Raw genomic sequence first — 15,361 nt, 5'->3', positions numbered from 1 at the left:
GAGTCAGCAAAATGACATTGCACGAGCAGCTCTTGCAGATATTGTGATGAGCAAATGAGCCAGATGAAAGACTGCTCTCACACAGTCACACACAGTATCTGCGCAGTTGCAAAGGTTCCCTTCATGCTCTTTACAAGGTGGTAGCCACGGGACCAAAACAGTGAAGTTTAGACTCGCGATTCAACGACCTTGATGCAGAAATTGGCACACTAATGCTGTTTAATTTGTGCATCTACTTCACATCGCTGACTCTACCTTTAAGTTTTAAACAATTTATTATTCAAATGACAACATTGTCAACAGACCCCCTTAAAAGATTTAGATGCACTATTGTAAAGTGGCTGTTCCACTGGATGTCTTAAGGTGAACGCACCAATTTGTAAGTCGCTCTGGATAAGAGCGTCTGCTAAATGACTTAAATGTAAATGTAAATGTACAGTGTGTAATAATGGTTGATAAACTATTTAAAAACTCGTATAAACAGTTTAACGGGAGACTCAAATAAATGTGTTACCAATAAGGAGAATGTGTTTTGAAATGATACAAATTATACTATACTTCAATACATTGTCAAAATAATAGAATGTATGACTGACTTCATTATAATTATTTCAAATACAATCTTCTCACTCTGCACTGTGACTTTGGTAATCTTTGGGAGGATAACTTTAGAGTGCACTGTGGTGCCCTTCTTCTGCCCATATGGCTTGATCCTAGATCCAGAATCTCTCTCATTGTCCATCTTTAACGTGAGCCGATCTTTAAGCAGTGGACCTCCAGTAGTATGTTTGGTTCCATCCAAAGAGCTATGACCTTGAGGGAAAACATTCAATCTAAGATGGGCAATAGGTGGTGTATATTCCATTCTAAAGTAAATACAATTACAACCCACCTGATTGAACACACCGGTGCAGCACATTGAGATAGCGTTGCTTCATCAGTCGCCTCATGTGCTCCGTGCTGTAGACATTTGCAATACTGTAGAGATATCGTTTCTGTCCAGTTGTGAGGGTTGGATGCTGGAACATGATAACAATATTTTGTAGAACACTACATTTACATTCAGCAATATATGATTTATGGTATATGGCAAATAACTTGCCGACATGTTACCTGTAGAAAGGGTGCAGTCATCATGGACTTGGGGACGTGTATGGTTTTCACTTGCTGGTGGTCAGGAACCTTGAAATGTGCTGTCCTGTGCATCTCCACCCTAGTGTTTTGTCCCTTATACACATGCTCAGAGTCTGTCATATAGATAGGTGTATTAATGAGGCCTCTATCTGCATGAATCACACAATTGTTGATTGAGTAAAATGTTAATGCGTATTAGATCAATCACCAGTAATGTTTAATAGATTGATGTACCAAATTAACATTACACTAACATTTGGATAACTCCCCAAAATACATTTTCCAAAATACCATTTGGAAAGATATGAACTCCTATACCCGACTGTCTTCTGTGGTGTCTATTACATGCCACACGCAGGCTATTACATTTCATTTCTCTATCAACAGAGCAGCGTTTCGCCTTGAATTTCTGACTCACAAAATAGCCTATAGTTTCAAATTAACAATGTAAACATGCAAACATACAATGCACAAGTTAACAACCAGTAGGCTATACATACAGTACATACCTATATATCTATCATGGTACACGTTATTTGACTCCGCAGATCTACAAACATGAAATAATAGAAACTTGATCTGAAATGTTTGCATTGAACGCAAGTCATCATTAAAAACAGATGTGTCTATAAATATAATGCACTCATTTCATTAACATTCATTACAGAAGCATACAACCAGTTCATTTTGCAAGCCTACCTTGTTGCTAAAACGCAGCTACCACCGCGTTTTATCAGGCGATCTCCTTTTCTTATTTCCTCGACAAATGTAACCTGTTTTCTCATGATTTTGTTACTTTGTAACAAATCGATGGGGTCAATTTTAATATTGGTGGTTACAAGTATCAATCTTACATTGCCATGGTCGTGTGACCAGGAGAGTAGATCAGTCCATGGGGCAGATCCAGAGCAGACTACTGACAAGAGGTTATACAGAGCATTCCTAAAGTATTCAGACCCCGTGACTTTTTACACATTTTGTTATGTTACAGCCTTATTATATAATGGTTTAAATGACAAAGCGAAAACAAATTTGTAGAAATGTTTTGCAAATGTTTGTTTTTTTAAACAACAGAAATACCTTATTCACATAAGTATTCAGACCCGAGACTCGAAATTGAGCTCAGGTGCATCTTGTTTCCATTTATCATCCTTCAAATCAAATCAAACTTTATTTGTCACATGCGCCGAATACAACAAGTGTAGACTTTACCGTGACATGGTTACTTACAAGCCCTTAACCAACAGTGCAGTTCAAGAAAAGTTAAGAAAATATTTACCAAATAAACTAAAGTAAAAAATAATAAAAAGTAACACAATAACATAGCAATAACAAGGCTATATATAGGGGTACCGTGGGGGTACAGGTTAGAGGTAATTTGTACATGTAGGTAGGGGTGAAGTGATAATAAACAGTGAGTAGCAGCTGTGTACAAAACAAATGGGGGTTGGGGGGGGGGCAATGTAATAGTCTGGTGGCCATTTGATTAATTGCTCAGCAGTCTTATGGCTTGGGGGTAGAAGCTGTTAAGGAGCCTTTTGGTCCTAGACTTGGCGCTCCTGTACTGCTTGCTGTGCGGTAGCAGAGAAAACAGTCTATGACTTGGGTGACTGGCGTCTTTGACAATTTTATGGGCACCGCCTATTATATAGCTCCTGGATGACAGAAAGCTTGGCCCTAGTGATGTACTGGGCCGTATGCACTACCCTCTGCAGCGCCTTACGGTCAGATGCCGAGCAGTTGCCATACCAGGCGGTGATGCAACTGGTCAGGATGCTCTTGATAGTGCAGCTGTAGAACCCTTTGAGGATCTGGGGACCCATGCCAAATCTCTTCAGTCTCCTGAAGGGGGAAAGGTTTTGTCGTGCCCTCTTCACGACTGTCTTGGTGTGTTTGGACCATGATAGATCGTTGGTAATGTGGACACCAAGGAACTTGAAACTCTGAACCCGCTCCACTACAGCCCTATTGATGTTAATGGGGGACTGTTCGGCCTGCCTTTTCCTGTAATCCACAATCAGTTCCTTTGTCTTGCTCGCATTGAAGGAGAGGTTGTTGTCCTAGCACCACACTGCCATTCCTCTGACCTCCTCCCTATAGGCTGTCTCATCGTTGTCGGTAATCAAGCCTACCACTGTTGTGTGGTCAGCAAACTTAATGATGGTGTTGGAGTCGTGTTTGGCCATGCAGTCATGGGTGAACAGGGAGTACAGGAGGGGACTAAGTACACACCCCTGAGTGGCCCCAGTATTGAGGATCAGCGTGGCAGACGTGTTGTTCCCTACCCTTAACACCTAGTGGCGGCTCGTCAGGAAGTCCAGGATTGAGTTCCAGAGGGAGATGTTTCTTCAACTTGATTGGAGTCCACCTGTAGTAAATTCAATTGATTGGACATTATTTGGAAAGGCACACACCTGTCTATATAAGGTCCCACAATTGAAAGTCAGAGAAAAAACCAAGCCATGAGGTCGAAGGAGATGTCCGTAGAGCTCCAAGACAGGATTGTGTCGAGGCAGAGATCTGGGGAAGGGTACAAAAACAATTCTGCAGCATTGAAGGTCCCCAAGAACACAGTGGCCTCCATCATTCTTAAATGGAAGAAGTTTGGAACCACCAAGACTCTTCATAGAGCTGGCCGCCCGGCCAAACTGAGCAATCGGGGGGGAAGGGCCTTGGGCAGGGAGGTGACCAAGAACCCGATAGTCACTCTGACAGAGCTTCAGAGTTCCTCTGTGGAAATGGTAGAACCATCCAGAAGGACAGCCATCTCTGCAGCACTCCACCAGGCCTTTATGGTAGAGGCCTTTATCAATCAGGCCTTTATGGTAGAGTGGCCAGACGGAAGCCACTCCAGAGTAAAAGGCACATGACAGCCCGCTTGGAATTACCAAAAGGCACCTAAAGGACTTCAGACCATGAGAAACAAGATTCTCTGGTCTGATGAAACCAAGATTGGCCTGATGAAACCAAGATTGGCCTGAATGCCAAGTGTCAGATCTGGAGCCAGTGGCGGATTTAGGCATAGGCGACATGGGTATGCGCCCAGGACAGCATCTTGCCGGGGGCGGCATGGGGCGCCGCACAATTTAAATAAATAAAAATTCGGAATGGTGAAATTTGCGCGATCGGTTTTCTATCACTCATTTGCACGTCACGTCAATGATATCATGTCACCGTGTGGGACTGTGGATCAATTAACCGGAGTGGGCGCCCTGATTCTAGTTTGTGAGCTAAGCAGGCTACTGCCTGGGAATGTCTCCCACTCAGCAGTATGAGATGGCGCAGGGTAGGTTGATCTTTGGTCTCCCCACTGGAAGTCTGATCAAACATCTCTGGAAAGACCTGAAAATAGCTGTGCACGACACTCCCCATCCAACATGACAAAGCTTGACAGGATCTGGGAGATACTCCCCAAATACAGGTGTGCCCAGCTTGTAGCGTCATACCCAAGAAGACTAGAGGCTGTAATCACTGCCAAAGGGACTTCAGAAAGTACTGAGTAAAGGGTCTGAATACTTATGTAAATGTGATCTTTTTAACATTTATTTGTAATACATTTGCAAAAAATTCAAAAAAACTGTTTTTGCTTTTTCGTTATGGTTTATTGTGTGTAGATTGATGAGGGGGGGAAATGATTTGATCAATTTCATAATAAGGCTGTAATGTAACAAAATGTAGAAAAAGTCAAGGGGTCTGAATATTTTCAGAATGCACTGCTTTGATAAAGTATTTAGAACCCTTGACTTTTTCCACAATTTACTACATTACAGCCTTATTATAAAATTGACAATAGTTTTTTTCCCTCATCAATCTACACACAATACCACAGATTTATTTGCAATTTTTTTTTAAAGAACACACTGAAATATTACATTTACACAAGTGCCAGGTTTCCTCCAGGCGTGACGCTTGGCATTCAGGCCAAAGTGTTCAATCTTGTTTTCATCAGACCAGAGAATCTTGTTTCTTATGGTCCGAGAGTCTTTAGGTGCCTTTTGGCAATCTTCAAGTGGCTGTCATCAGTGGTAGAAAAAGCACCCAATTGTCATACTTGAGTAAAAGTATAGATACCTTAGTAGAAAATGACTCAAGTAAAATAAAAAGTCACCTAATAAAATACTACTTGAGTAAAGTCTAAAAGGTATTTGGTTTGAAATATACTTATGTATCAAAATCAATTGCTAAATTATACTTAAGTATCAAAAGTAAAAGTATAATTTCAAATTCAAATTATATTAAGCAAAGCAGACGGACCCATTTTCTTGTTTTTAAAATCTAGTTAGCCAGGGGCACACTCCAACACTCAGACATTACTTACAAAATATGCATTTGTGTTTAGGGAGTCCACCAGAACATAGGCAGTAGGGATGACCACGTGTTCTCTTGATAAGTGCATGAATTTCACAATTTTCAGGGAAAATGTATGGAGTAAAAAGTACAATATTTTCTTTAGGAATGCAGTGAAGTAAAAGTTGAGAAAAATATAAATAGTTAAAAGTACAAATACCCCAAAAATGACTTTTGTACGCAAGTATTTTTACTTAAGTACTTTACACCATTGGCTGTCATGTGTCTTTTACTGAGGAGTGGCTTCCACCTGGCCACTCTACCATAAAAGGCCCAATTGTTGGAATGCTGCAGAGTTGGTTGATCTTCTGGAAGGTTCTCACATCTCCACAGAGGAACTCCAGAGCCCTCTCAGAGTGACCATCGGGTTCTTGGTCACCTCCCTGACCAAGGCCCTTCTCCCCTGATTGCTCAGTTTGGCCGGGTGGCCAGCTCTAGGAAGTCTTGGTGGTTATAAACTTCTTCCATTTAAGAATGATGGAGGCTACGGTTCTTGGGGACTTTCAATGCTGCAGAAATGTTTCGGTACCCTTCCCCAGATCTGTGCCACAACACAATCCTGTCTCGGAGCTCTACGAACAATTCCTTTGACCTCATGGGTTAGTTTTTGCTCTGACGTCAACTGTCAACTGTAGGACCTCATGTTTGTCTTTCCAAATCATGTCCAATCAATTTATCACAGATGGACGCAAATAAAGTTGTAGAAATATCTCAAAGACGACCAATGGAAACAGGATGCACCTGATCTACATTGAGTCTCATAGCAAAGGGTCTGAATACTTATGTAAATAAGGTATTTGTTTATTTTTTATACATTTGCAAAGATTTCTAAAAACCTGTTTTGGCTTTGTCATTATGGGCAGATTGTGTAGATTGAGGGAGAAATTTTTTTTAAAATAAATTTTAGAATAAGGCTATAATGTACCAAATGTGGAAAAAGTCAAGGGGTCTGAATACTTCCCGAATGCACCTTAAGTAAATTGACACATTTCTTCTCTTCCCATCCGATTAGACCAACACTAGATAAATAAAACAAATACAAAAAGTATGACAGTTAACACATTTTATTGAGCTCATGTCAAATACACATGGCATAAACATAGTGGTAAACACAACAAACAAGGGGAATAGGGTGAGATAACAGGATTACCTGGGAAAAACACGATTGAAATGATCAGAGTGTATTGCTTCATGATGTTTAAATGCACAAAGTCTCTTATGCAAATGCAGTGAACACCGGTTTGAGGTGAAATCTAAAGAGTACAAATCCTACACAATACCATCAATTGTAAACCATATGTCTCATCAAAATATATGAATAATACCTGCATTTGTATGCAATCCCAGCATAGCTAATTTGTTGGCAAATTAACCTGCAAACATGACTGCATGTGTCATTAGTGGTTTGTCATTTGATAGTCTTAAAAGTATCGGTCATGACTATGACATTGTTGTTGATGATGATTTATTTGGTGTCGGCTTTAGGGTGGCTCTAATGAACACGACGAACAAAGCAAAGTTGGATTATTAAGCCTGTGGCAAAGCACCCCACCACAATTCAAACATTGATTGTTATGCATAATATTAAATCAACATGCATCAGAACGCTGTCCATTTTTTCTTTCTTTCAGAATAACACTTGATACCAGACGACTTTAAAGTTTTCCATTCCTTTTCACATGTCAACAATCCAACAGCAAAATCCCATGTAACAGACAAAACAAACCTAGATACCTTATGCATTTGAAACACATTTCTAACTAATGGTGTAATCACATGCCTCCCAGTAATTTACCACCTGGTTTCACCAAGAGTAAATAGATGGTGGTTAATATCATGAGACTTCTGTCATTCCTTAAAGAAAGAAACACGTTGTCCACAATAGGCTGTGCCAATAACAGAACATTAGATGGCCTTAGTTTGAGACTTTTGCACTCATAATCTGAATGCACAAATCAGAATATAAATCTAGGGGTAGACGTGAATTCTACAAGATCTGATTAAAAACATAACGGTACACATGCACCAAGAAGCCAAACGTGCCACCCATCCCCCAGAAACAACCTCAGAGGGACAAGTCATGTCAATCACATTTACAGCTCCCATGTAACACTAGACTAAGAACAAATCAAACAACTATAAAACCTAAAAAATTTAATCATTTTAAGTTGAGGTAAATTCAGATGCCAGAAAACCGGTATATCCACTGAATAATCACAGCTTAATTCTTAACAACATAGAACTTTTTGGTTGTTTTGGAAAAAGTTTCATTAAAGCAGAGTGACCTCAGAGTTGACTAACATGATTGGTAACAGACATTGTGATTATCTGGGTAGAGGACCCAGTCAACAAGCACACTGATCAAACCCTCCAGGGAGAAGACAACCACCAAGAGGGAGTAGAACTAACATAAGGCAGCAGTGATCAACTGACAGGTGTTGAATAACGAAAACATGCCTGACAAGGTTTTGCAGGCAGGCCCGCATTCTGTAGAGGTGACTGAAGATGGGAAACTTGGTGAGAACCTAAGAACCTAAGAAGAACTGGCTTTCATTTGATTTAAATTCTTCAAGCACAACAAACAAATTGCATAAGAAACCTGGTATAAAGTAGAAACTGTTCAGCAGCAGATACAAAAAAAAAAGCTAGTTAATTTACAGTAGTGACATATCTTACATTATATCTTTCCAAATAAATTAAATGAAATATATAATTCCAGGCAGGAAATGGAGGGAAATATTTGCTGGTAGGTTCTCACATTCATTCTTCGTTTGAAAAAAAAGAAAAGTGGTTGACCGACCAAATCCCTTGATTGGCAAAAGAAGGGGTGCAAAAGCCTAGTCTGAACTGACTATTTTCCTTCTGAAGCCATTTCCTTTAGCTAGATGGAAGAGGGGAAAAACATTCAATGTTTTCTACCACAGTCAAGTATGAAACAGAACAGTCAAAACTGAACATTACAAAAATAATGATTGCATTCCGTTAAAGAACAACAAGAATGAGTAGTTAGGTGAATGTTGCTTACTCACCCTGGAACTTTGCCATTGAGTCTGGGTTCTAGTCAAATGCCATCTCCTGGCTTTTCCGTACACAGCGAGCCACCTTCCTCTTGAATTCACCATTAGGATCCTCCCTCCACTCTTTCTGTGGGACAGGCACAAACTCAATAGCACAATTGTCATTGTCACTTTGACACAGGTCCTGGACGTACTTGGGTATTGTAACACAGTTTAAATACATTTATTATTACAACTCACCGCAGCATCCACATTAGCAGGCGAATCACTGTTAGGGTCGGCCAGCATGGAGATCACACTAATCATAATCGTCTCTACAGTGTGGATTGGAAGCCAACGTTCCTCTGGTTTCTCATAGCCAAACTTGTCCTCTCCTGGCTCATGCAGTATTGAGATACATACATCACCATTCTTTGCCACTAAGAGAGATGAAGTGATTATATACACTAGTAAACAGCAAACTTGGTAGGGGACACGAATCCCACTCCAATGATTCTAAAACGGTTACAGCTCTGGGTTTAGTAAGGCTCATAACGTGTGACCAGTGTGTTTACCATTAGGATGCCAGATTTCAGTGATGAACTTCATCTTGGGAGGCCGTAGTGGATAATCATAGGGAAAGGTCAGGTATGCTTTGAAAAACCCTCCTTCACTGTAAGGGAGAGAACAGAGAAAGCAAAGCATTTCACATTGGGGTCAGTTAGCAGATACTCTTATCCACAGCGACAATTAGTGCATTCATCTTAAGATAGCTGGGTGAGACAACCACATATCACAGTAAGTACCTTTTCCCTCAGTAAAGTAGTTATCAGCAAAGTCAGTGCTAGTAGGACTATATATACACACAGTGTACAAAACATTAAACAACTTCCTAATATTGAGTTGCACCCGCTTTTGCCCTGAGAACAGCCTCAATTCGTCGGGGCGTGGACTACAAGGTGTCAAAAGTGTTCTACAGGGATGCTGGTCCATGTTGACTCCAATGCTTCCCACAGTTGTGTCAAGTTGGCAGGATGTCCTTTGGGTGATGGACTATTCTTGATACACACTGGAAACTGTTGAGCTTGAAAATCCCCAGCTGCGTTGCAGTTCTTGACACTCAAATCGGTATACCTAGCATCTACTACCATACCCCGTTCAAAGGCACTGTCATCTTTTGTCTTGCACATTCATCCTCTGAATGGCACACATACACAATCCATGTCTCAATTGTTTCAATTCTTTAACCCGTCTCCTCCCGCCAAGGTTCTTTGCACTCTGGGAGGGGGACAATGTGGAGTAGTCAACCGTGATGGAGAGGTCTTGGAGTGGGCAGGCCTTCCTCGGGAAGAAGAGCAGCTCCGTCAAGGTCAAAGCAGTCATCATCCCCATTTACCCATCTGAGAGTACATTCAAAGTATGTACTCCTCTTCTTTAGGAATATCAACCTATGTTCTACAGACACATTCTCAAATAAATGTCCTAACTTACAAGAGGGTGTCTTGTGGCCCTATGATGACCACCTCCCATTTGTATATATCCTCATCATCTATTAGGCCAGCTGAAAAGCCCTCCACTGGGTTCTTGTTGAGCTCTGAAATAGAAAGACACAAGGTAACAAAATGCAACAACTAACAAAAAAAGACAAAAGGAACAGTGAAAAGATGTTTAGACAGGGGTAGAAAAAGAGAGTGACAGGTACCTATTGTCAGTGTGGCCAACTGAAAAGGTGGCCTGTATGTACCCACCCCCTCCCCTCGGGTGCACAAAATTGAACTTCCATTGGCTGAAAGAATGTTCACGTGTCTGACAACTTCCAAGATATATAAACGTATAGCTATTTACTCAAATACAGAAGGGGATGGGTTAGTTAATCATTTGCCTTCAGAAACTATTCAAACTCCTTGACTTTTTCCACATTTTGTTGTGTTACAGACAATATTTAAAATGTATTAAACTGAGATGCTGTGTCACTGGCCTACACACAAAACCCACAATGTCAAAGTGGAATTATGTTCAGACATTTTTACAAATTAATAAAAAATGAAAAGCTGAAATGTCTTGAGTCAATCAGTATTCAAACTATTTGTTATGGCAACCCTAAATAATGTGTTCAACAAGTCAAGTAAGTTGCATGGACACACTGTGTGCAATACTAGTGTTTAAACAGACATAACATTTTCACCAATTAGATAAGCAGCTTCAACGTTGGGTCACTCAAAAAGTGGAATATTTTACATAAACTGTACCCATCACTTTGTAGCACAGATAGTTGGATGAAATACAAACAAACCTTGCTTACACTTCAAAGCGAGGGCACATATTTCAGCCTTGTGGGAAAAAACAGACAACAAGTTTTAATTCCACCATGGAAAACACACGGCCATCAGACACCAGTCCAGGTCCACTCACCAGCATTATTTCCTTTCATAATTTGAAAAGGGCGAGGGAATATAAAGCACACACAAGCTGCATTCAGTAACAATATTCTTATTTGTCTTATAAATAGAAGGCAGATGCTCCCTGACAACACAAGGAACTTTGATCCTATCAAAAGGGCAGGGGAGACTAGCCCATGCAAGCTGCATTTAGTCAAATTAACTTCTTCGGGGTCGGGGGCAGTATTCGGAAGTTTGGATGATTGAGGTTCCCAAAGTAAACTGCCTGTTACTCAGGTCCAGAAGCTAGGATATGCATATAATTGGTAGTATTTGATAGAAAACACTCTAAGGTTTCCAAAACTGTTAAAATAATGTATGTGAGTATAACAGAACTGATATGGCAGGCGAAAACCCGAGGAGAATCCATCAGGAATTTTATTTTTTGGAGCTCACCACTGATTTTTATGGCTCTCTATGGGAATATAAAAGGAATACATCCCAGATTGCAGTTCCTAGGGCTTCCAGTAGATGTCAGTCTTTAGAAAGAGTTTGTTTTTTGAAAAACTAGCTAGAATTTGTAGTTTTTTACATGGCTCCCATTTTGTCTGTAGTGTTTTTACGTGAGCGTGGATGAGAGTGCGCACTTCATTATCTGTCTCTGGTAATGAACATACTATTCTCCTTCTTACATTGTATCATTTATTTACATATTAGGGTACCTGAGGATTGATTAGAAACGTTGTTTGACTTGTTTGGACGAGGTTTATTGGTAACGTACAGGATTTATTTGTATGCATTTTGAACGAGGGAAACCAGTGGATTACTGAGTCAAGCGCGCCAACTAAACTGACTTTTTTGGGATATGAAGGCCTGTATCAAACAAAATAACAATTTGTTATGTAACTGGGACCCTTGTGATTGCAACCTGATGAAGATCTTCAAAAGGTAAGTGATTTATTTTATCGCTATTTCTGACTTTCGTGACACCTCTGCTTGGTTGGAAAATGTATGTAATGCTTGTGTGTGCGGGGCAGTGTCCTCAGATAATCGCATGGTGTGCGTTCGCCATAAAGCCTTTTTGAAATCTGACAAAGCAGCTGGATTAACAAGAAGTTAAGCTTTTAAGTGATGTATGACACTTGTATTTTCATGAATGTTTAATATTATGATTTTTGTCATTTGAATTACGTGCTCTGCAATTTTACCGGATGTTGGCCAAGTGGGACGGTAGCGTCCGGTAGCGAATATCCCTTTGAGCATGTTATTAATTACACTTTGGGTGGTGTATGAATACACCCAGTCACTACAAAGATACAGGTGTCCTTCCGAACTCAGTTGCCGGAGAGGAAGAAAACCGCTCAGGGATTTCACCATGAGGCCAATGGTGACTTTAAAACAGAGTTGAATAGCTGTGACGGGAGAAAACTGAGGATGGATCAACAACATTGTAGTTACTCCACAATTCTAACTTTAATGACAGAGTGAAACAGAGGAAGCCTGTACAGAATAAAAATATTCCAAAACATGCATCATGTTTGCAATAAGATACTAAAGTAAAACTGCAACAAAAAAAAGGCATAGAAATTAACTTTATGTCTTGAATACAAAGAGTAATGTTTGGGGCAAATCCAACACAACATATCACTGAAAATCTTCACATTTTCAAGCATGGTGGTGGCTGCATCATGTTACTGGTATGCCTGTCATCAGCAAGGAATAGGGAGTTTTTTGTGTGTTTTAAAATTTTTAAAAAAACCTGGTTCAGTCAGCTTTTCAACAGACACTGGGAGACAAATTCACCATTCAGCAGGATAATAACCTAAAACAAAGGCCAAATACACACTGGAGTTGTTTACCAAAACAACATTGAATGTTCCTGAGTGGCCTGGTTACAGTTGACTTAAGCCGGCTTGAAAATCTATGGCAAGACATGACAATGGCTGCCTAGCAATGATCAACAACCAAATTTAAAGAATTTAAAGTAGTTTTAAAAGAATAATGGGCAAATGTTGAACAATCCAAGTGTGCAAGCTCTTCGAGACTTACCCAGAGAGACTCTGCTGTAATCGCTGCGAAAGGTTATCCTAACATGTATTGACTCAGGGGTGTGAATACTTATGTAAATTTGATATATAAATATTTCATTTTTAATACATTTGCAGAAATGTCTAAAAACATGTTTTCATTATTGGGGTATTGTGTGTAGATGGGTGAAATAAAAAAAAACAATTGAATCCATTTTGAATTCAGTCTATAACAACAAAATGTGGGAAAAGTCAAGGGTTAAGAATACTTCCTGAAGGCCCTGTATAGCAGAATTAAAACCAGTATTGTTAAAGCCATTTTAATTTCATTACTTTTTGACAGCATCCCTTTTGATTTAAACAAAGCTTTCCATAGATGTTTGCCTATGGAAGAAGTGGACAAGGTTAATTTTTGTACCTGAATGCAAGAATATTCAGGAGATAAAGGTGCTCAAAGTTGACTCATTTTACATACCTCACCATACCATAAGACACCCATGTCTTCATCACTGGAAAATATAAATGGTTGAGTTTTATATCATTTAAAAAGCTTACAAAGAGTGTTGTCAAACTAAAACTAAGTTCAATCAAAATTGCCATTTTTAAAACTTTGATGTCAATGATCTTAAAACAACTAAACTCTGATTATTTTCATATTCGCATGTTGTAGCTTAGACCCCATTTCAGATCATCTAAGGTGTTTGTGTTGTGCCTACTATCAGTTGAGAAACAAAATGCTCTTGAATACAGAGTGGGTGTCACTTCACCAATAGAAATCATAAAATTGACCTATTCCTACAGACCACTGCAATTTAGCTGGTACACCATTGAACTTGAATAAAATGTTTTACTTGAACTACTAGCCCAAAGATGACCACCTCTCCACGTCGAATGTCAACTTAAATTGTCATTTCTATTATCAATATTTCTATGATTTCCTAAAGAAGATTGACAGTATAATTTAAAACAGTTCCCATTCAAGTCAACATTTGCTGATGTGTGGAGCTCCAGCGATCTTTGTGGTACAATTTTAAAGTCGACATTTCATTGTTATTCAAATGTTAGTACATTTATCAGCCAAAACATGACATTCACCATGTATTAACGAGCATGTTGTGTCTCAACCGATTGTGGTCACAACAGAAAAAACAGATATGTCAAATAGAGTCTAAACTACAACATACCCATATTTGAAAAAAATCGATGTTTACGCGTTTAGATAATTGACGTTAAGGTTAAAAAAGTCATAAAAAATATATATAATACCCAAAATTCTGAAATTATAAAACTGTTTGACAACTTTGTTTGTAAGCTTATAAATGAAATCAACCTCAACCTTTTATATTTTGCAGTGGTGATGGTGGGGTACCCAAAATGGGTCAACTTTGGTTACCTTAACATCTTGAACGTTTTGGCATTCAGGTCCAAATAGTAACTTTCTGAGCACTTATACAATGAGCAAATGTTTATGGTAGGTTTCGTTCAAATCAAAAGGGGTGAATTTAAATAGATTTACCCGTATACGCTAGCTGTCAACCCCTAATGGAGTTAGTTACAGTGAATGTATGCCATTGCCAGAACGAGTGAACAGGATAACAATGATGTGATGTTCCCACCATTGTCAGATGGGCCTGGGGACGATTATTCCTTTGTTCCTTGGCTATCTTGTCAGCTAGCTAATAACAAGCCAGATCATGTTTACAGCCCACTGGGGTTGTGTGTCACTGCAGACAGAGGTTGGTGTAAGATTAGGTTAGGGCTCAATTAGATAGTTATTTCCTCTATAGCTCGAATCAGTAACAAAATGTTGACTTCCTAGCTAGCCAACTAACGTAACGCTGGTGACGTTCTCATTGACAGTCAATATGTTAAACTAGCTAACTCGCTGGTTTAGACTACGTCAATGCATAGTTTGGGTTAGTCGTGCAGTTGAAATCCGTCATCTTAACATGATAATTAAGCGGAAAATATATAACTAGACTGTGTTTACAGCCAAGATCATTGCACTAATGTAAACAAACAATCGTGGCTGCCCTCGTTGAACCCGGCGGATGGTTAGCTAGGCTAGATAGCTACGTAGCTTGGGGGTCTCTTTATTTCTTTAAACCTTTGTCTTACCTGCCAATTGCTTTCGAAGAAGTAATGCTGATTGTTCAGTCATTGTATGTGGGCTTCAACCAACAACAAAAAAAATAGTGTTGCCAAACACAGAGAAATAATAAAATCAAATTGGCAACTAGATAGGCTACCTCCGTGTTATGACAGGATAGTGGTAAGATTTGTTCCAACAGCGCTTGGGCAGAAACTATAGCTGGCTAGACTTTTCTCCTGATCATGAAAACTTTGAGTGGGTATTAAAAAGAATTTAAAACGATGTAAAATTTAAATCATTTACACCAAGGAGAAGAAAAAAATATGTAATATGTATGACACATGTATCAAGGATAGGATGTTGTTTTTTTATAAAAGCAAAACATAA

The 15,361-nt window shown here is 39.4% G+C and overlaps 1 protein-coding gene across 1 annotated transcript; it reads right to left on the bottom strand.

The window, feature by feature from the left end:
- Positions 1-6,529: 6,529 nt before the first annotated feature.
- Positions 6,530-15,198, bottom strand: LOC115139917 (ubiquitin-conjugating enzyme E2 G1-like). Its single transcript, XM_029677790.2, has 6 exons — positions 15,001-15,198; positions 9,969-10,071; positions 9,053-9,150; positions 8,739-8,917; positions 8,511-8,625; positions 6,530-8,362 (listed from the first exon to the last, which is right to left on the bottom strand). The coding sequence occupies exons 1-5, from the start codon at positions 15,041-15,043 to the stop codon at positions 8,539-8,541; spliced, it is 510 nt and encodes a 169-aa protein (XP_029533650.1). The 5' UTR covers positions 15,044-15,198; the 3' UTR covers positions 6,530-8,362; positions 8,511-8,538.
- Positions 15,199-15,361: the final 163 nt, after the last annotated feature.

Source organism: Oncorhynchus nerka, linkage group LG13 (genome assembly GCF_034236695.1).
Source record: "Oncorhynchus nerka isolate Pitt River linkage group LG13, Oner_Uvic_2.0, whole genome shotgun sequence".
NCBI lineage: Eukaryota > Metazoa > Chordata > Actinopteri > Salmoniformes > Salmonidae > Oncorhynchus > Oncorhynchus nerka.
This window is presented reverse-complemented; position numbering and strand designations above follow the sequence as displayed.

Excerpts from the sequence above, each read along its gene's own strand:
- LOC115139917 (XM_029677790.2), bottom strand. The coding sequence starts at position 15,043 with ATGACTGAACAATCAGCATTACTTCTTCGAAAGCAATTGGCAG. Across the intron at positions 10,072-15,000 it reads TCTTCGAAAGCAATTGGCAG|AGCTCAACAAGAACCCAGTG; the intron begins GTAAGACAAAGG and ends TTTCTATTTCAG. Across the intron at positions 9,151-9,968 it reads GGGCCACAAGACACCCTCTT|TGAAGGAGGGTTTTTCAAAG; the intron begins GTAAGTTAGGAC and ends TCTCCCTTACAG.